A 20,958-nucleotide genomic window follows, 5' to 3' on the forward strand; every position below is an offset into this window, starting at 1 on the left:
GTGTACAGTCCCATACTGATTAGACATCACACTTGTCTCTTTGCTTCACATTCACATGCACATGCACTGCACAGTTGTGACAAAAACAATTGCCATTGCCATGGAAATAATGAATGATAACATGCGGCGCTTCTTAAGAATCCAAGGAAAAATTATGAGCCAGGCACAGATCACGAGACAATTATCACATGAACCTTAAGATAATGTACAAAAATTTGGACTAAACTCAATAAATTAGATATCGATGTGCAAGTATACTCTTTGCTAGATCTCCTTCTACTTGTTTTTTTTGGAAAAAATATATATTTCCTTTTACTTTTTGTCCTCCTACCTCATATTGCATTTGTGTCAAGAGTTGGAGACCCTACCTGCAATGCAATAATAAATACATTTCATTGACCCCCAAAGCTCCCAACCTTGAGTATTTTCATCAAGAACCCCTGACCAGTCCTTTCCCTCTGCTGCTTTTTATAGCAATCAAATTATGACCACCACCCACCATCGTAAAGCATGGTCTGTGACCTCAATTCCGGCAACAATGACCAGCCCAAACCCCACAATGCCTCTTCCAATTTGATTAAAGCCTACAGCGGCAGCAGCAGCAACACTCACTCACAGCCCACAAGCAGCTACTAGCTACTAGCTTCTCATTAGCAAATCTTGTTTGAAAGTTTGAAACTTTTGACAATCAAATGGGTTGCTGTATGAGCACCACTACCACTGAAAAGTCCTCAGCTTTAGGTCCTCAAAAGCTGCAGCATTCTTTGGTGGGCACTCAAGGACCAAGATCTGATGATGCCCATGACAGCAGAGCACCACCTCCAGTAGATGAAGAGACTGTGAAAGAAGTGCTTTCTGAGACTCCAAGGCCCAAACCAACACCATCTTCACCACCACCGCCACTCATGCCTTTCACAAAGCTCCAAGAACACGAGCCAGAAGATCAAGATCAAGAAAAGAGAGCCCAAGAACCAGTCTTTGAGAAGAAAATCAAGCAAGAAGACCCAGAAAAGATTGAGGAGAAAATACCCATTTACAACAACAATGGAGAGATCTCAGAGGTATCGGAGATTTGCAGCTTGAGTGAGAGCATGTCCACCACCACCATTACCAGAGACGACGATGAAGAGGTCCATCAAAGGGTCAACAGGTCTCCGATGAGAATACCAAAGAACCGGGACACAATAGGCCAGAGGAGAGACCGGGTCGTGGGTAAGTCTCCGACCCGGAGAACTGAGTCGTCGCCGGGTCGGAAATATGGGCCAAATGGTAATAATGGCGCTGGGTCAGTGAGATTGGTTCAGAGCAGAGAACTGGGTCCCGGTCAACAGCCACTGTCCCGGCGTGGGTCGAGGGCCGAGTCGAACCGGTGTGGGTCGAGGGCCGAGTCGAACCGGCGTGACCCGGGTGAGAGTTCGGGGCGGAGGTCCAGGTCACCGGCTACAAGGGTTACGGATGGTGGCGGGGCTAATAGAGCGAATGTGGGTCGGAGCCCGTCTGCCAGGAGATCTGGGAGGTATCCGGGTCGGACCGCGGTGGGTCAAGTTGAGAGTTCGGGTTCAACCCGGAGAGTTGCAGAGGAGCCTATGACGGAGGAGGGTAAGTGGCCCGCCAATGAGTCTATTGACAACCCACTTGTTTCTTTGGAATGCTTTATTTTTCTATGAATTTGGGAAATTAAAATGTAACTGTGACCTGAATCACTGAATCCGGAGCCCCATCTTCTTCTTTCTTTGTTTTTTTGGCTTAGAACTCAGTCAGAAGCTAAGAACTCAACTTGGATTTTCTGGGATGTTTAGATTATGTAAATAATGGTTATGTCAAAGGTCAATATGGGAATTTGGGGTACGATTTTGCAATGTGAAGCAAGTTCCTGACAGGAAATTTTATTAGGTAACAATGCCACTGGTGTCACAGTTTGTAATTGTACGGATAGTTGGATACGTCATCTGCCATTAATTGTGGTCTTCTTAGTTGGATATATTTTCCTTTCTTGTACTAGTTAGTCTGTGTAAAAGATGATACCTTTGCTTTGCTGAGAGAGTATTGCCCGCTTTTCTTGCACCAAAAATATTTGCCAAACTTTACATGTTGCCGTTCTGAAAGATTGATGAAACTTCACAGCATAACCTAGTGAGAACAGAACAGAATCTGCAATTCTAATTTACAATTTGTGCTGCACTGCCTGTCAATAGAATAATCCAAGCAAGTGTTTAACTTGTTATAGAAGGCGGGTTTCCTTTCAATGATTTTGAGGGGCATTGTAATTTGTAGTTTCTACTTTAACTTTTATTTGTTCCTCCCTCCTATGACCCGCCCTTGTTCACAACCAACCAGACAAAGCATTGACATTTGCAACTCATTCTCACACTTTAGCCACATCTGTTTGGTTGGGGCAGCAAACCCAATAATAACAATTATAATACAAAAAGAACAAGGGGATTTGGATCAAATGGGTTATTCAGAACTTTACTGATGAAGATTGATGAGAAATGAGGAATTTGGAAGTTGAAACTTGGACTAGGAGTAGGAGGGAGGGAGGGAAACTGATTTATTTTTGTAGCCGTTGGGGTAAGTAGGACAATTTGATTTGATAATAGACAGTGGTGGTCCCAATCCTAAGTTTATTTATTCTTTCATACACTCGCATTGTGCCGTTGCTTTGCTGGTTTTGGTTTCATTCATGGATTTGGTGGCCTATTTCTCCAATATCAACTATTTTGGACTGTTTCTTAAACTTTCTGTGGTGTGCTTTTCATGCTGAGAGACTATACAACTCACTTTTTAATCCAATAATATAAATATGCGAAATTGGATAGTCAGACTCAGAGGAGGCATTTCTTCTGAGGGTTTTCAAAGTTTAAAATTTAAGCCCGAAGGAAGGTACCATACAAGTGCATTATTGTTGTGGAAGATTATGAAATTTTGGCTTCTGAGGATTTCTAGCAAATCGTGGGTCTTCATATAAAGGAGAGTAACCCATAATTTTGAAGCTGAAATGGGTCAAAATTGGGCATGAGAAAGCAAACTGCTGCACTAAAAGATTGGGCCTAAAGTCGTATCATAGTCTAAGCCAACCTTTTTTGCCCAACTTGTGTCTCTGCCCCAAAAAAAATCTCTACCAATGATTTAAACTCTTGCAAGAAATGTTACAAGTTTAAAAAAATTCATTGTTTTTTGTTGGGGATACATGAAATCTAATCTTTCTTTTAGGATAACCTAAGTAAGAAGGCATAATATTTTGTCAGTTGCCATAAATATATGAGTAACTGGTTGAATAGTCACCTATTACTCAATAGTCAATACCAATCATAAACTGTTTACAATGTACAGAGACACTTATGACTGATCCATTTAATGGGCATTATAATCCATCTTCAAGGATCCAATTCATTTGGAAAATCTGATCATAATGGAAAGTAAAGGGAAAGTGAAGCAAGCTGCTGCATTCAGCTGCAAAAGCCAAATCCCCCTTTCCCAAGTAAATGACATATACAGAATCAGGTGCTCTTGCCTGAAGAAAAATTGGGCAATTGGAGTTGTGGTCTACAAATTCTTGCTTGCATCATCCTAACTTCTGCTTCGTCTCATACTCATAAATAGAATTTGATATGAAAAAACAGGCTTTTCTTGTTTAAGTTGTGTACTTGTCAACTTGAGTTTGAGCTCATGTTCGAATTCGAGTTTGAGTTTGAGTTTGAGTTTGAGGCGGGGTTGGGGTTGGGGTTGGGCAAGGAAATATGTTGATGTTGAGGCAAACAAATGCGTTCTTGGGGGCAAGGCACAGGGGCTGGATGTGCAATGAAGGTGGGGATATCATCTCCAGGCATCAACACTGAAACTCCACTTGCATACACAGTCATCTGCATAAATAGACAAAATGAAAAACCGATAAGCTAGAACTTCAGAAGTACAATAACTTGAAGTTGGCTTGAAAAGAGAATCAGAATTGACAATGTATCAAAACACTATCCAAATTTCGAGGAAAATTGCATAAATAAATTATGCTTAGTCAAGCCTTTTCCAGCAAAACAAATCAATTTCCACATCAAGTTGTTGCTACATCACACACCAAACTAATGAAAAATCTCTAGTTGCAAAATGCTATGACTCTGTTTTACAATGCCTAGTGAGCTAAAAACCAGTTTTTGCACAACCCATCTCTGGTTATATGCTGAAGAGTATATATACTGGTCAAGGACAGGAAAGAAACAATATGAACAAGAGGAAAAATTAAAGCTCCTTGCTTTGTCAAGAAAAACTTGTCAAGAATCCACAATCTCATGGATGTAGGCTCGATCCAAGACAGACATTTCAAAATGACAAACAAGTGACAGTCATGATCCACCCGAAAATAATTAAATAAACAGGATCAACAAAAGCACCAATGACAATGGTTCATAAAAACATTGTGAGATCAAACACCAAGGTTAGTTTTCTACTGCCAATGCTGTTATGTTTGCTTTCATTGAGTCATAACTTTTTGCACATGCTAAGGTGACCAATCCAATTATTTAAATAATCAAAAAATTGCATCAAGGATATAGTGTGAACAAGATGCCTGAATGACATGGATAACCTGGATAGTGCACATTGCTCTGGCAACAAATGATATATGTAAATCAATAAACAGCAAATCCCCAACAATAAACAGCACTTTGAAACCCGATCACATGCCTGTGTTTGATGATGGTCTTCCTCTTCTACTACCTTTACTTTTCCAACTAATTAGATAATGTTGCAATGTCTTCCTAACTACGAGCATATGCATTTGACCTTTTGCTTTCTAAAATAATATTAGTGGATGCTGATAAAACAATAGTTAATAAGGATTTAGTCTGCTGTACTTAATTTGAGCCTGTTTTATTTCAACATTACTGTCAAGGCTTATAAGTTTCTACAATCACACACTTGGCAACCTCAAACTTCCTGATACAAGAACTGAACAGCATGTGCCCAACAAATTCAAGACAATTTCCGAACACAATCGGCCTGTAATGTTCATAGATTTATGTTTCACTGACATTTATATACTAGCAAAACACCTCACAGAGTCGACAGAACCTTATTTTTATCAATTTGTTTGATTTTCTACCCACCTATAGCAGGAGAAAACCTTTTATTTTTTAGCATAACCGTGTAAGTAGGAACCCTTTGTTCGAAGATTTAAGCAAGTTAATCTGATTCAGATGGAAAATTTTCAATAATGATAAAACCTTACAGAAGCATGCAACAACAACATATAAATAGCTTTATTCCATTTGTTTCCTAGTTTAGTGAAGCTAGTTGGATGCACGATTAAAAGCTATACAATATATAAAAAAGACAATAAACTAAGACTTGCTCAGAACGAAAAGTTGACCACCTGTCTCCGGCCTGGGGCTCAAAGCCATGCTATCATAAAAGATTGCCAGTGATGGTTCTGATGAACACCACACACAGTGGTGGGTCTAAACACCTAGTACGTACAATCCCGAGTCACTTTGCTTGGGACCAAGCACCAACCACTAAACACACAACTACTTAGATGGGCCCTTGCCCACAGACCACTGTATTAATTACAAGAAAGCAAAGTTCTTGGGAACTCATGGAAAATTCAAATCGAATAAACTCAGAAACACCAAATGATGTGTAAAACTGTAATTTAGTAAGAAGAGAAAGAACAGCATGATGGTCTGTATGGCCAGTACAAGAACATGGGAGTGGGAAGGTCTAACAATGAAACTGGAACTGAATCCATTGTTCACATAATAAGTAGCTATTTGGTGACTTAAAAGAGGAACATAAAAACTAATAAAACAGAGAAAGACAAAAACTCGATTTGAGAGGTTCAAGGAAATTTCACAGTAAAACCAAAAGAGGGGGTGGGGGAAGACATTGAGGACTTCAAATAGAAGCTGGAGTGTGCAAGAGATCTAATGTTGCATTCTTCAGAAGTTGAAAAAAAAAAAAAAAAAAAAGTGTAATGAGTTAAAACCCTTCAAACTTTTAATTCCATTAGCAACAATGCAGAATTATAAAAAACTTATTGTCAGAGAGATAACCATCACCTTAATATACGCAACAACAAAAATAACCACCTAAAACTGTCAAAGATACTTTCCTAAAATCCATCACCATTTCCAAGTTTGCTTCTTGTAACTAAAAATATTAAAAATTACAACTTTTCCCAGAATCAAACAGAGCCTCACAGGGCTGAAGAAAGACAAACAAGTCATACCAAAATGCAATTCAAAACAAGACCCAGAAAACTTTTTGGAATGTAATCAAAAAGCAAAAGAATTTGGTTTTTGGTGGCTTACTTTGGGTGAAGGGTGGCTGAGTTTTCCATTGAAGCCCAACTGGGCCTCAAGATCTCCGCTTCTCCGGCGACTGGACGGTGTCAAATCAGACGAGGTGGGTCTGAGGAATCTCTCAAAGATAGCCATGACTAAGAACATGGAGATGAGAATGGCAGTGGCTACGAAACCAAACGACACCGCATTGACAGAGCTATTAAAAGCAGGAGGGCTGCCCGGATGCTCATCTCTCTGCATGTTTAGTGGAGCTCCTATTGGCGGCCATTCAAAGCTATGTTCTTTCACAACAACCATTTTCACCTCTCTCACTCTCTCTATATATCTAGGTCCGATTCATTCATACCATGTTAATTTCTACGTAACTTTTCTTCCAAGCGTGTAAGTGTGGATGTAAGAAGCAGAAAGAGAAGCAGAGAGAGGTTTTTGTGGCAACAGTAAAGGCTTTTTCTTTTACACCATTATCAAAGCTTGTTGGAGTACTTAAACTGGTAAGAGAGAGAGAAGCAGGCAGGGCATGTGGGCTATCTTTACAGAGAGGTGAAAAAAATAGGAAGCTATGAAATTTGGATAGCCCCTAGACACAATAATATATATATACAATAAATTAATGACCAAAATAATAATAATAATAATAATTTAAAAAAAGGACAAATTGTCAAATAGCCACTGAAGATGACTTTTCAGTTTCTGTATCCAAGAGTGGGATAAATAGATGGGCCTTTTCTTTAGCCTTATTTGTGGAGGTTCCACATGTTTTTAGATTAAACTTTTGTAACATTTCAGCTTCACAAATTGCACTCATGATCTGTTTTTCCAAAAAGTTAGATGTGTTTTTACTGCAGAAACTTTTCTCATAATTTTGGGCTGCAGTTTTGCATAAGATGGCTTGGAAAAAAGAAATGTTTGCTTTGTTATTTCTTTTCTGTCAAACCAACTTTAAGGTCAATCTCACAATTATGACCAATATTTATCACCTTTTGGTGAGTATTTATAAACCTCTTTTATCTGGAAAGAAGGATTGAGAACACACAACATGCAAAATGGGAAAATCTGAGTTCCTAGCCACAAGATGCAGAGACAGTTTAGGCCCAAGGAATATCTTTTCCTTCCTTTTTTTTCTATATCCAAAGACATGCATACAACATCGATGGCCACAAGGGCCATGCCAGCTCCAAACACATTTTCTCTTTTGTTTTGTTGTTTCTTTCCAGTGAAGGGGACCTGGGGAGGGCAGCCCTGTAGCCTAAGTAACTTACTTGTGCTTGGACTGACTTACTCTCTCTTAATACCACAGGATGTTATTCAATTTACCAAAAATACCATTCTTCCATTGAAGCTGTAGCTTGTTTGATGCTAGCTCAAAGGAGCTGTTAGTGAAATTACTGGCTGAAACATGGGTATGTATGGTAAATGTGGTATATTATCCAAAGTGATAGTTGCCGTTATATCGAACAGAACACAGAGAGAGAGAGGGCTAGGGCAACAATTTCCATGGGAATTGGGAAAGTTATGAAACAAAGTAGAGTACCATCTACTTGCTCTCTTTCTCATCTCGAAAAGGGCAACAGGGACCCTATGGCCCCTACAGTTAATCTCATTAAGAAATAGAAACTCATGTCCATGAGTACGTGTCGTCCCTAGTCATTAGGCAATTAGCTGCTTCCTTCACCCTCAGTATTCTGTGTGGAACTTATATATAACATACATTAATATCACTCACATTCATATGCTTGCTCGGAGAATGGTAGGGTTACTACTACCGACCGGACGTGTTACTAATTTTTAGCCGTTAATGTATGTGGTAGGCAATAACAATCAGATGTAGTGGTCACTTTTCTACTATGCTTGTTTGAAGAATGGTAGGGTTAGTACCAAATAGACGTGTGACTTATTCATAATCGTTGATGTATGAGTTATTATTAATTGGATGGGTGATTGATTTATAATCATTGATTTTTGTGAAGTTTAATGTGGCATTCACGTTGTTATGATCAAAAATCATCCGCATGTATGTGAATACTGAAAGTAAAGTATCTTTTTTATTTTCGTTCTGATTTGACTATGGGCATCCGAACATGTTATCAGTTCACTATTTTTTTTCCTCACACACTGTAAGAAATCATTGTAGTCAACTTGGTATCGTTTATACAGGACATGAAGGCAAAAAATAGTGAAGTGATACAATATTGTAAGACGGTTGTTGTTCATATTGGCAACTTGAGCACACTGGAGACAGACCCCAGCTTAAAAACCCATCTTAAACCTTCATTAACCACATGCACATGCAATTTGTCGGGGTGTGTGCCTTTGTCTCCCTCCAAACCCATGGTCCCCACTGTTCCATTTCCACGTGGCACACCAATAAACAGCCTATTTGTTGCCACGTGGCGTGAGCTGGACTTGTCCAAAATGAGTGAAAAATAAAATAAAGGCATTAAGAGGGCCAAAGTCGAAATCACTCTGCTTTGATCTCTCGTTTCCCCATGACAAAACCGACATATCAGCTTCCAGTGTCGGGGTTTCCAGGTCCTAACCAGCATGTGGAACATCTTAATCCTCGAGGATTGTTCCCCATGTCAACGACTCAGATTCAATTCCCAAAGATACCAAATCCTGGCCGTCCATTTCATTTCACCGGTATGTCTTTTTTAAAATTAAAAACAAATAATAGTTTAAATTATTATTATATAAATCCATTTCACCGATTCTTTTTTTGTTTGTTGATAGTCAAAACTCAAAAGTCACACGAGTCAAACACCATCAGCCTATGCATGATAGGCCAGTAGTACTATAGAGTGAGTGTGAGGTCAGAGTTGCACAATCTCACGCGTGCAAAGGCAGAGAGATGGTTTATCGTGGCACGTGCGGTGGCGTGTGCAAGTGTAGAAATTTTGCAAAAAGCGCTTTTGTAAGTTTGACGGGGAGTAGGACAGATATTCGGAGTGCATGGAGTGGAGAGTGTCAGGGGTGGGGACCACTGCAGACCAGGGTCGGGGTGGCTCAGTGTGGTTGGGGTTGGGGACCATGTCATGAGATGGTGTAGAAGACGCAAGGGACCGACGGATCAAAGGTGAGTGAGTGAGTGAGTCAGTTTGTGGGGTGGCTCGTGGCAAAAGATTTCATTTGAGTTTGATTTCATGGCTCACGAGTCACGTGAATGATGAATCTTTTGCTTTCGCTTTCTTCGGCTGAGAGTTTTCGGTTTGCTTTCTCTTCTTTTGAGGGTGCCTAAAGCTGAACCACGCCCTTGACCACTTGAAAGCTCACGAACTGGGCTAAGACACTGGTACACTAGAAAAAAAAGTAAAAGAAAAAAAGAATGACCCAAGTCCATTTTCAGCCTAGGAATTCAGAAAAGGAAAAAGTTGGATCTTGGGTCCCACTTACAAACTGGATATGGCCAACCAGAGAGATGGACCAGACCAGATTGGGTTGGTCATTGGTGGCTCCCTATCTGGGCTTTTTCACGGCAAGCATGGCCCTTGGGGCATGTGGGACATTGATAGGGCCCAATTAGGGGGCAACTTCATGAAGTCGCGGCATACAAAAGATGTAAAGGGTACATGTGTGGGTTCAACCGGTTGGTTAAGATCGTGTGTCCGTCTCATCTATTGTGTTGCTCGAGATGAGTGTAAAAGTTTTAATCTGAAGAAAACTAGTGAAACAAAAACATAATAATGATTTACAGTTTACTTGAAAGTGATCAAAAGAAATATAATAATGATTTTAGGTCACGTTCATTTCTTTCCAATTTTGGACAAGCATCATGGAATGGGATGCCTACCCTAGCCCTATGATGGAAAACAAGAAAATCTCCCCCACAAGCCTGTAGGCTATAGGTTGGTTTATAATATTCTTTTGGGTGTTTGGCAGCAAGCACAATGCACCTCCCTAGTAGACAGATAGAGAGCGAAGATATCAAGGGGCTGATTTGGCCTAGCCTCCTAGCTAGGTAAATCCCATTTTCTGGTTTAGTTTAGTATATGTTTCCAACCATACAAATACTAATTAACTACTAATTGGCAGCAAAACAAAATGACCCAACTCAAGATAAATGAAATGATCATCAATATATTACAGAAAAAGCAGCAAGAATAATAAAAAGCAACAGATATTATTTTTCTTATTTTGTCACAAGGTGTGCAAAATCATCAGGACTGCTCCATAAAGTTCACAACTTGGGCATAATCCACCTAATTAAGACAGCTACCGAGGAAACTTACGGATCAGTCAGCAAAACCTTATACAATAACAATAATATTAATCCATAATACCATACTAATTAACTACTAATTAAGCAGGTACCAATATATATATATATATATATTTTGCTGCTATGCTAGTAGCAAAAAACAGCTGATCATGTGAGTTGAACAACACAGCAATGCCCGCAGAGCTCTTTCTCTCCATCCTCCTCCATCGGCTCCATGCTTGTCCATGCATCACTGGTTGCTGAGATATCAAATTTATGAACGATCGACATTGTTCTTGACAATTCTCTGTATATGCCATACCCTGCCAGGAAGTACAAGTTAACGCCAATGGGTGCCATTGTTAGGTAACGCCTCTGGCTAAGTGCCCAATTGTGATCATCTTGCGTGCCCAATGCAGATATCAGGGAATTCAGACTTTGTATTTGGGACCCTTCAACTTCATTCCATATGTTGAGCTTCCCATCATATGACTCAATGTGACCTTTCCATTGCTTGTAGCAATCACCAGAGCTAAAAAGCCTCCCATCTACTTCCACAATTTGATTTGGTGGCACATCCAATTGCCACATCCCCACTATGAGGTCCCACATCCTTGTTTGCGTGTCGTACACCTCAGCACAGCTGCGCACCATTATTGGAGGCAGCTCTGAGTCAGCCCTCTCTGCGAAACCTCCCACCACGTAGATTTTACCCAGCCATGTCACGCCCACGCAATTGTACCTCAATGTGCTCATGTTAGGTAGAGGGGTCCACTCGTTGAGCTCGGGATCGTACACCTCAGCTAATGGAATCCCCCTTGCGCATGCTAGCGTGGACTTACCCCCGGCCACATAGATCTTGTTCTCGGAAACCGTGCAGGCAAAGTCACACCTTGGGATGCCAAGTGGCGCACACGTTGACCATTGGTCAGACCCAACATTGTAACGCAACACAGATGAAGAGACTTCAATATCCACGTCAACAAGCTCACTGCACTCATCTGACGTGTGAGCTCTCTCCTTACGGCAAACCCTACCACCAATTATGTAAATCGAGTCACCTAAAGACACCATGGCAAAACCCTTCAAGATATGGTTCTCAGTGAGGCCAGGGATCGAGCTAGCATGTGTCCATGTGTTGGTTGATGGGTCGTAGAACTCTATCCAGTTAGAGATGTTCAAGTTTGGTGCTGGTTCTCTGAAGCAAAATGTGGCGCAAACCCTGTAACTAGATAAAGAGTTGTTTGGTGAGGAAGGTGGTGGAGTTGAGGGTCTTGGTGGAGATGGGAGAGAACCCATTAGAGTGGCTTGGGAGAGCTTGGTGGTGGAGGGTGGCTTTGAACTAATTAATTTTGATTTTGTCAAATGGGAAATGTAACATATAAGGAAATGGAAGATATAGAGAGAGAGATAGCGGAGAATACAACAAATGTGTGGTTTGAGGACATCGACTAGAAATAAGGGTTGGTGTGAATTTCTAGGATTTCTTGTGTTGCATGATTGAATAGTTGATAATAATGTTTTTGGCGGGTTATTGTCTCTTGCATTGTCCATTTTGTAAAATAATTAAGATTTCCGGAGGATTCGATGCAAAAATAAGAGAGAATCGAGTTATATAATTAAAGATTAGAGAAGAGTGTGGAATTTGAGTCACTCTTTATCTGATGGTTAGTATGTTTTGATTGAGATCAATTTGACTGATGACAACATTAACAAGGACATTAATTAGTTTAATTTAATTAACCAATTATTATATTTTTCTTGGTTCACTGGTTACTTATATATATATATATATATGTATATGTATATTTGTAAGGTTATAGAAACTCACACCTATGCTGGAAAATTTTGAGGGGAGAGTTAATGGTGAATTGGTGATTGAGTAAAAAAAATTTACCTGGTAAGTTGTGTTTTCTACAATTTCTACTGCTTTAGAGATGCGGAAGTGATTTGAATTTAGATTCCTATCTAACTTGGGGAAGTAGTTTGTGTTGGACTGTACTAAGTTGAGCTTAGATGAACTTAGTTCAGAAGTGTTGACGTGGCACTGATTGATTAGTCCATCAATCAGTGTTGTGCTGCTATATGCTATACATTGTTTGTGGCGGGGCCACTTTTAAGCTCGGAGTGGCCCTAGCCCCTCGAAATTCGGATCACTCATCTATTATATTATATATGTTTAGAATTTGTAATGAACAAGTTATAAGTTAACATTCCATCTAAAACAAATTAGACATAACTAAATTAGAAATATTTAGCTCTAAACATGTAATTATTGAATGCCTAAGTGCTTTATATACTTGTATTTTCTACTTCGGCCCCCAACTTTACGATTCTAGTTTCACTCTGTTTGACAGGGTAAAGGTCTCCCGTAATCTCAACTAAACACATGGCCTGTATTGATCAATATAAAATAATTCATAAGAAATCAAACTTAGGAAAGGAAAAAAAAAACAATAAGCACTGTTTAGACAGGAAGATTGGGAGTTGAGCTAGGCAAACATGCATGAAACAGCACTCTGAAAAAGCACTTAAAAAGGCATCAGTAGGGCAAATCCACATGAGATACTACTATATGATAACATTAGAATCTGAAATCTAACACCTTTTCTTTCTCACCAAGCCAAAACAGAATCGTCTCTTGGATACGGGTTTGCTTATCAAGAAATTAATGTCCCAATTTTATATGTAAAAAAGTGCATAACACTATACTTGTTTGTGCTCCTGGGATCTCATATCTTTATATCTGCTTTTTATCATGCAGATTTTTCAGACAGCAGAAAGCAATTTTAACATATGGGGAAACCAACAGCTACCAAGGCATGTGACAACTAGGAATCAAACCATGCTGAGGGTGCAATTTGGTCAAAGGGAATTGGATACTGCCCGCTACAGCAGGAACATGTGTTTCCAGCTGATGGGTTGGGCTGAGACCATGGTCAGATTGAAAAAAATATATAATGTCGTCTTCTGCAAATTCTTTAGTTGAGGTGTGGATGATGATGATGATGGTGTTTAGGCTTCGATGATAGCATAACCCTAATCCGAAACCCTAAATTCTAAACAAGTCACTTATCATTACGATATTATTAAATGCTTCAACTTTTCAAATGTAGTGGAGGACAAAAGATAGAAGGCTAGAATTGCTGAGCAAGGCTGTAAGAGGAGAGCATGATGAAGCACCATCAAGAAATTCAGAAAGCAAAATCACATGAGAAACAGGTACACAGTGCAGCATTATTGGAGAAAGATGATAACATTTTATGGGCTGACAGGTTGAATGTGTGTAAATGTGCGCTCTGAAATGGATATAATTCGGGGGTGGCTGGCACATTGTTTTCAACCCCCATATACATAAGCCTAAGTTGCAAGATGCAACCTTTGATCAAAGACAAAATCTCCATTGTCTTGAGGTCCACCAGTACTTAACCCTAGCTAGGAGAAGCCTAGAACCATTGAGCCAAAGCATCAAAAGGGGACCCCACTTGAAGAAAAAGCCAGATGGCAAAACCAAAACCGAAATATTGGAATCATCCAAAACTAGAAAACCCAAATCCAAAAGAGAGATAGCTACATAAGCAGCAGCGCAGAGAGGTGCCATAGGTTGCTCTGTTGGGTAGAATGACAGGTCATCTGAAATGGGACCTAGTTGGAGATGGTGCAGCAGCACAGGCGCACAGAATGGGCAAAGGGCCACGAGCAAATGTGAAGAGAGAGACAAAAGGGAATTTAATGAGCATATGCAAAAGCAAAATGGCTTTGAAGATGAAGACAAAAAAGAAAGAGAAGCAAAGAACCTCTCGCATTGCCTTCTATTGGAGACAAACCAGTTTTTGAGGGAAAAAGAAAACTCTGATTTGACTGATCAATGTAGAGATTCATTGCCCATTTTTTTCTTTCGTTTTGGATTCATGTGTAGACCCTGGGTCCTTTGCACATGATGAAACTGAGCTTTCTTTGTGACGCACATATCCAACAATTTTACATTGGTTTAAACTTGAATAATATGTGTTATTTTTCACTAATGATATTATTAAGCAGTCACTTAAAAAGAAACCACATGGGTAATTACCATGAAATCAAATTCTCTGTGCAGTGAGTGGATATGTGTGGCTTAAAAGTGATTTGGTCGAATAAGCAAGATAAGAATTTTAAACCCTTTGTTATCCGAAGAATTTGAACGAGTTCTTAGAGATATTGTGACCCTAAAAAGAAGAAGGGGATTTTCTACCACTAAACAAATAAAAAGCAGAGTGAAGTTTTCAATCCAAAAACAGAGTGCAGTCTTCTATCCAAAAACAGAGGCAGTTTTCAGTTTTAAAAAAAAACAGAGTGCAGTTTACAGTGAGGTTTTAGGCGTCCACTAATTGCCAGACGGTAGAGGGTTTAAGGTCCTAGATTTTTTATGGCTTCAAAATGGGTAAAAGTAAAGGCCGAGGAAATACCCATGAAATAATGATTCGTTATGCTCCAACCACATTCTGATAGTGATACGACCTTAGGCTCACTGCCCACTGTCCCTGCTCTCACTCTCTCTCTCTCTCTCCGACTCTCTCTAGATGGTGGAATTTTAGCATCCCAATGTGATTTCAAGAAAAAAGTATATCAGTGTAGACTACGGCAGAAGCTGCGCAGCTACTTTGAGAGACCAGAAAGATTGCGTTTTGCATCCGCATTCCCTTCACCATCACCCTTTCTCGAAAAGGTTGTTTCTCCTCCTTTTTATGTCTTCGCATTTCAACCTTCTGCTGCACCATAACAGATTTTCTTTTCTCAAGTCTTGTATTTTCAGCTTCTCTCTTCTCAGTCCGTGAAGGAGCTAGCTATTAACTCTCCTTTCTCTCTCTGCCTAAGTAACAAACCCAGAGCAAGAGACATTGCAGCCCACCTCTCAACTTATTTAAAACAGCGAAGAAAACAGGGGAAGAGCCAATTGGGTTTTTGGTGCAGGAGACTCAGTGAGCAGCAGTGTAAGCGAGCCACTTATGAATATGGGTTTGGTGGGAAGCTTGGTTTGGGTGAATGCATACAGTAGGAAGCAGTGTAGGAGCCTGTTCTGGAGAATGAGAGCGGCATTGAAGAAGGCTCTCAAGAACTCTGGCAAGCAGCAGTTGAGATTCCAGTATGATCCTTCCAGCTATGCTCTGAATTTTGATGATGGCTCTTGGAAATCAGCCCAGGAAGCAAATGCTTTGAAATTGAAACATGCAACAAAACCTCAGCCCCATTCGGATTCAGATGTCAAAAATACTGTTTGGGTTTATGTTCTTTGGGTGGTTTCGGAGTGATGTTTGCGAGGGGAAAGAGGGGAGCAGATTGTTTTTTCTTTTTTCTTCGTGTTTGTGTGGTGTCCAAAAAATTTAGCAGCTACAGTGCCATGCTTGCGAAGAGTGTGGTCGTTGTCTAAAAAATGAACGCTTATAATTACAAGTGTGGCTTATGATTTTCTTATTTCATTTCTCATGTTAACAACTTCGTTGTTTGGCTAAATTGTCTAACATTTATTTTCTAGAGTGCTCAAGGAAATTACATGATCATGATGTTCTTATGTTCAGTGAGATTACATGCGATCCATTAGAAGGTAAGGGAACGTAAGAACGCTTACCTTACCTATAACTTGAAAGCTGCGATAAGCGCATGTACATTCTAGCTTCTCGAAATTTTTACAAGACCACAGCAATTTTTCTTTTAATTTTTATTATTTGAAGTAAGACCACATCAATGCATTATTGTAGCTCACTACCTGTTTTGCTGCACCTAAGACAGCCAACAAGATTTACTCCACAATCTCAAGAAATAGACGTAAAGAGATGTTATAGACAATCATTTGTACAAATGTTGAGAATGCCACAGAAACGTAAATGATAATAAAATTAACAAAGATTGCAATGAAACAACATCCAAAGGAGGAATGTAGATACAGCCATTTCGCGATAAATGTACATACATCATTTTTCATTCCATGAAAGCCTAGATGAAACCTAAATCCTCCACACAAGGAGGTAGGACGGACATCCTCTAGACAGTAGGGTCTTCTAGCATGGCAGTGGAAAGATCATTTATCCGAGGATAAGCAGCTTTTTCATCAAGCTGGTTCTGGGCCCATATCAGCATCTTCAACAAGCTTGGTAGCTTCGGGTCTGTGGTAGGACAACAGGACATACAAAAATTGTTAACCTATTTGGAGATTTGTATTGGATAAGAAGTTAAAAATTGTTTCTTCGGAGATCTATCTCCTAATCAATATTTGATCTAAAAAATACTCATGAACGATTTGGCATTTTACCCTAGAATATCCCTTCAAATAGTATTAAATTGATGAACAATCTTGTTGGATTTTTTAAAGCGAATTTTCCAAATGATTTTGTTACTGGGAAATAGTGTAGTTTTCCAATCATGTAAAGACCATGATCAATGTACTCAGCAATGAAAAATATTGTGCTGATACAACTATAACTCGACCATACTTTTTCTTGTGGGGTTTACGGTTTACCAACTAAACCTTTTTACTCCAAGAAAGTTTGGGGTCGGCAACCAAAAATAATATTAACCAAACTAACAGTATAAATGCTTTTGAAGATAAATAATGAACATAATCCAGTTATGTTCTATCATAACTGGGAACACAAACAAAGGTAGATACAGAATAAATCAAACTTTAGACTAACCTTTTTCATGACTCTGGCTGGTAAGGATGGCCGCATTCACCTCACTTGCTGTCTTTAGGCGTTGTGATATGTCCAGAAGCTCTCCAACAGGACAATTGGACACATCTTCAAAGGCTAGCAGTGCAACAGTCCTCTCCAACTCTTCTAAAAAGCTTTGCTGCATATGATGGTATTAATAAGTAATCATAACTCTAACTTTCTAAGGATAAGATAGTGATGATACAAAATTTAACACGGGAATATGGTCAAATGAAGCATTCAATAAATCAGTAACTATCTTCCACCTTGGTAACATTTACAACAGTTCAACTTCAGCGAATGAGTGAATAAACAACAAAGTCAATGCAATTCAGTGGGATGGAGTTAGGGGAAGCCAACAGAAAGTTAAATCATGAAATTATATTCATCATAGTCAATCGAAGCAAAGTTACAATGGGCTGAATCTTACATTTTCTTCTCCCCTTGGTGCTAGCTCTTCCTGAGCAAACTCAAGGGCTTCTTCTACTTTTCCATTCCGAATTAGTTCTATCAACCGTTGCTGTTGGAGATGGAAAAATAATTGGGGATTTGTATCCAAAATCTGCAAACAGAGTTATCACAGATCTTTAAATATTTTAGATAACAGGCTGATCACTGGCAAGCAAAAATCTCTAAAGGAATAGACTCAAATAAAAATTATAAAAAGGAAACGAAGCTACTTGAATGTCAATCTAAAAGAAAAAGGAAACCCTCCTCATGGATGGATGTCAAACTACACTACCTGCATGTTTACATAAAGAGAAAAAAAACAGGTTGCCGAAAACCATCCATTTAAGCATAGGTTTATATTCTATGTGTCCAAGTTCTTTTTTCTACAAGTGTAGTAGTCCTAACCATGATGGCAGACTGACCACAATGAAAGTGAGTCACCTTATTTATAGTTTACTCATATGCTACCCTTCGGGTTTAAAAAGTCGTTACTAACTGATCGAGGCTCTAGGTGGGAGGTAAAACTAACAAACTTGGCCAAGAAATCCCATGATTTTGACAGGGAGTAGCAATACCACTCTGATTTTTTTTTTTCCTACAAAGGTTTGAGAGCCACAATAATTCTTCTACTCCCAAGTTACTTCCAGAGGAAAAGTCGGGACTTTAAAATCCCAGTGAATGTTTTTCTTTTCCAGAAAAATGACAGGATATTTTAATAAGCTGAAGGACATGATTCTCTTAACAGGTAAATCAAGCAACATCATGCATTTAATAGCTACTTCCCTAAGGCTCAATAAAAAAAAAACGAAAAAAAACAAAACAAAAAAGGCCAGGAACAACAACCACATACCCTGCTCAACAAACTCATCCTGGTTAGAGGTTGATTAACGCACTAATTACAATCACCACATAATGAATCTCATGATTATCATCAAATAAGTGACTATTTGACATATGAACCGACCTCAATTATAAAAGAGCTTCATATGAGGCTGACAAACTTCATATCAAGTTTGGCACAAATATGATTATTCAAATTGCAGTGCCACAATTAATATGACATGGCATATTTTCAGAGAAAAGGAATGATATAAGATTTTATCAAAGGAAAAAAAAGAGCAATAATTTTTTCATCAATAGTATAAAACTACGGACTTTATGAAGATAACCAAAAGTTTTAAAAAATGGCATCCTACCTCCGGGTTTAAGTCATTCACTTTCTCAATTGCATCCTCTACATTACCACACTGTACTGCCTTCTTGACAGCCATACGGTCGGTGATTGTTGCAAGATCAATATCTGCTATCTAACCATAAGGAGAAACACAACATATAATACAAAATGAAGCACACCACCAAGACATCGACAATAAGAACATTCCATAAGTTATATATAAAAAAAGGATACGTTCGGTTCCAGATTCCTTTCGGAATTTCTCAGCAGCATCAACATAACCCTCGGTGACAAGAAAGTTCATCACCAATTTATTCATGTCTTCTTTCTTAATTTTTACATCCTTGAGCTTCTTCTCCCACTCTTCCCTTGTTATGACTTTCTTCGACGCAGCCTATGGCACAACATAGAAATATTAGACAAACTTGCATTGTCACAAAACATACCCTCTTCAACTACAGTTTCTTTTTCTTTCTCCTATTGAAATTGAAATCTGCTCCACTCTACCATGCCAATGGGGATAGTTATTGACCTAATAACTAAATATTCAACCTCAAATCAATGTAGTGAACCCGTTCTAAAAACTCATAATTGAGCAGTCAAAACCACGAAATTATAATCTAGATGTCAATTTACCATTGCTTCGATCTCTGCAAGTTGATGAACCACAATCCAGAACAGTGACATCAGTGCACCGCCTTGAATCCCATCATTCAACTCCCACAACTATACTTCCTTCAACTCGCCCTGTAAATTTTACACACCGATTCAAATTGCAACAAGAGACACTATACTGACCAAACATCTGGGAATCATAAACTGGAAACCCTAGTTCTGCCTAAATGCGATAGAACTGTAAATATAACTGTAGCTGAGTGATAATTTTCCCGATAAAACTTTTTCCACCAAGTGTTTGCCAAGAAAATACTGAAGTAAAAGGTACCTTGAAGAGTGCTGGGTTTGCGATGATTGCGTCTATATCTATACTGCTTCGTATTCGTCTGTGCGTGTGAGTGAGTGATTGGGATCCCGGCGATCCCTTTCTTCTCGCTGCTCAGAACCTCTGGGTTTGGTGGTTAGTGTTTTCGGGTTACCCTTAATTTGGATCCTGACCTTAAACGGGTCGGATCCCGGTTTGTTTTATTTGGTTTCTCAATGGTTTGACGTGTCACGCGATTATGCGCTCAAGCTTGCATTCGAATTGGGCTCGCGGAAGCGTTGGGCTTTGACCCGAGCGTAGTTCGGGCTTTGATTTTGAGTTCAAGCTTGATATGCAGACCGGCCCATGATTAAACTTTTATTAAAGCATTTTATTCGAGAACAAGGAGACGGACACATTATCTAACTTTTATTAAAGCAAACGAATGACATATATACTAAAGGGGTAAGCAAGTATTTTCTTCGCATCTAACATTTTTGTCCCCATTATGGTGTGAGATTCTTAATTTCCGTACATCATATACAATTTTTCTAAAATAAAAACTAAAAAAATTATCAAACGGATCCTTAATTTTATAGTCGTACTTTTTTATTTATAAGATATAGTCGTACATTTCAAAATGAAGAAGCCGCACGAGGTCTTTTTTAAATATATTAGTTGATAACTTAAGATCACCATCATCCTTTTTCACCGACTCAATCTTTTACATGTTTGTTGAATTACCTTTTTCTTTTTTTAATGAACCTTTTATTGAATTACTTAACTTATTGGCAATCACGGGTCCAAGGGAGGCCTTGAATAAAAAATTATTAAAAATCCCAAAAGTAGAAGAAAACAGGTACTATAGTGGCGCGAAATGGACAGAGTTTAGGTATAGCCAGTACTTTCATATTAAAAAATTTGACACGCAATTGCGTTGGCCGGTTGCCAATATCATAGGCACGAATTACGCCACTGCCCTTCTTTTCCTTGTTAGCAAGTTGGAACTTTCGCAGCCAGTTGAGACGCTTTTCCATTCAATAGCATGGAATTTCACACCGACATTAACATTGTGTTTGTGTACAATTTACAAAGAAGTTTCCATGCAAACCTCAAACAACATTTTTTTATTTTTATTACTGTCTACTTAATAACATTTTGAGCTTTCAAATAACATTTTGGATGGACGTATTCGAAATGTATTGGACTCAAATGTATTATACTTCAAATACATTTAA

General features: G+C 39.0%; 4 protein-coding genes across 5 annotated transcripts; 1 reads left to right on the forward strand and 3 right to left on the reverse strand.

Annotated features, from left to right (window-relative positions):
- Window positions 1-268: 268 nt before the first annotated feature.
- LOC103324667 (uncharacterized) lies at window positions 269-1,959 on the forward strand. The gene has a single exon (XM_008226765.3). It carries the CDS (start codon window positions 693-695, stop codon window positions 1,665-1,667), a length of 975 nt encoding a protein of 324 aa, XP_008224987.2. The 5' UTR covers window positions 269-692; the 3' UTR covers window positions 1,668-1,959.
- Window positions 1,960-3,260: 1,301 nt separating this feature from the next.
- On the reverse strand, window positions 3,261-6,859 carry LOC103324668 (CTTNBP 2 amino-terminal-like protein). The gene is made up of 2 exons (XM_008226766.3): window positions 6,303-6,859; window positions 3,261-3,863 (listed from the first exon to the last, which is right to left on the reverse strand). The coding sequence occupies exons 1-2, from the start codon at window positions 6,591-6,593 to the stop codon at window positions 3,651-3,653; spliced, it is 504 nt and encodes a 167-aa protein (XP_008224988.2). The 5' UTR covers window positions 6,594-6,859; the 3' UTR covers window positions 3,261-3,650.
- Window positions 6,860-10,659: 3,800 nt separating this feature from the next.
- Window positions 10,660-11,799, reverse strand: LOC103324711 (F-box/kelch-repeat protein At1g26930-like). The gene has a single exon (XM_008226805.2). The coding sequence runs from the start codon at window positions 11,788-11,790 to the stop codon at window positions 10,660-10,662; it is 1,131 nt and encodes a 376-aa protein (XP_008225027.1). The 5' UTR covers window positions 11,791-11,799.
- Window positions 11,800-16,280: 4,481 nt separating this feature from the next.
- Window positions 16,281-19,885, reverse strand: LOC103324669 (protein GID8 homolog). Of its 2 annotated transcripts, none has more exons than XM_008226768.3 (7): window positions 19,745-19,885; window positions 19,438-19,548; window positions 19,036-19,195; window positions 18,824-18,927; window positions 17,608-17,739; window positions 17,160-17,316; window positions 16,281-16,631 (listed from the first exon to the last, which is right to left on the reverse strand). In XM_008226768.3, the coding sequence occupies exons 2-7, from the start codon at window positions 19,486-19,488 to the stop codon at window positions 16,510-16,512; spliced, it is 726 nt and encodes a 241-aa protein (XP_008224990.1). In that variant the 5' UTR covers window positions 19,489-19,548; window positions 19,745-19,885; the 3' UTR covers window positions 16,281-16,509. The 2 variants fall into 2 exon arrangements, with proteins under 2 accessions (XP_008224990.1, XP_008224989.1); XM_008226767.2 differs by having other exon boundaries at window positions 18,824-18,930.
- Window positions 19,886-20,958: the final 1,073 nt, after the last annotated feature.

The sequence above is a fragment of the Prunus mume genome, linkage group LG3 (genome assembly GCF_029339155.1).
Source record: "Prunus mume cultivar Tortuosa linkage group LG3, ASM2933915v1, whole genome shotgun sequence".
Classification (NCBI taxonomy): Eukaryota; Viridiplantae; Streptophyta; class Magnoliopsida; order Rosales; family Rosaceae; genus Prunus; species Prunus mume.

Bases quoted from the DNA above. Each gene is read 5' to 3' on its own strand.
- LOC103324667 (XM_008226765.3), top strand. From the start codon at position 693: ATGGGTTGCTGTATGAGCACCACTACCACTGAAAAGTCCTCAGCTTTA.
- LOC103324668 (XM_008226766.3), bottom strand. From the start codon at position 6,593: ATGGTTGTTGTGAAAGAACATAGCTTTGAATGGCCGCCAATAGGAGCT. The intron at 3,864-6,302 runs GTAAGCCACCAA...CTATTTATGCAG, and splicing joins TCAGCCACCCTTCACCCAAA to ATGACTGTGTATGCAAGTGG.
- LOC103324711 (XM_008226805.2), bottom strand. From the start codon at position 11,790: ATGGGTTCTCTCCCATCTCCACCAAGACCCTCAACTCCACCACCTTCC.
- LOC103324669 (XM_008226767.2), bottom strand. From the start codon at position 19,488: ATGTCACTGTTCTGGATTGTGGTTCATCAACTTGCAGAGATCGAAGCA. The intron at 17,740-18,823 runs GTAGGATGCCAT...CTCTGTTTGCAG, and splicing joins TGAATGACTTAAACCCGGAG to ATTTTGGATACAAATCCCCA. The intron at 17,317-17,607 runs GTAAGATTCAGC...CATCATATGCAG, and splicing joins CACCAAGGGGAGAAGAAAAT to CAAAGCTTTTTAGAAGAGTT.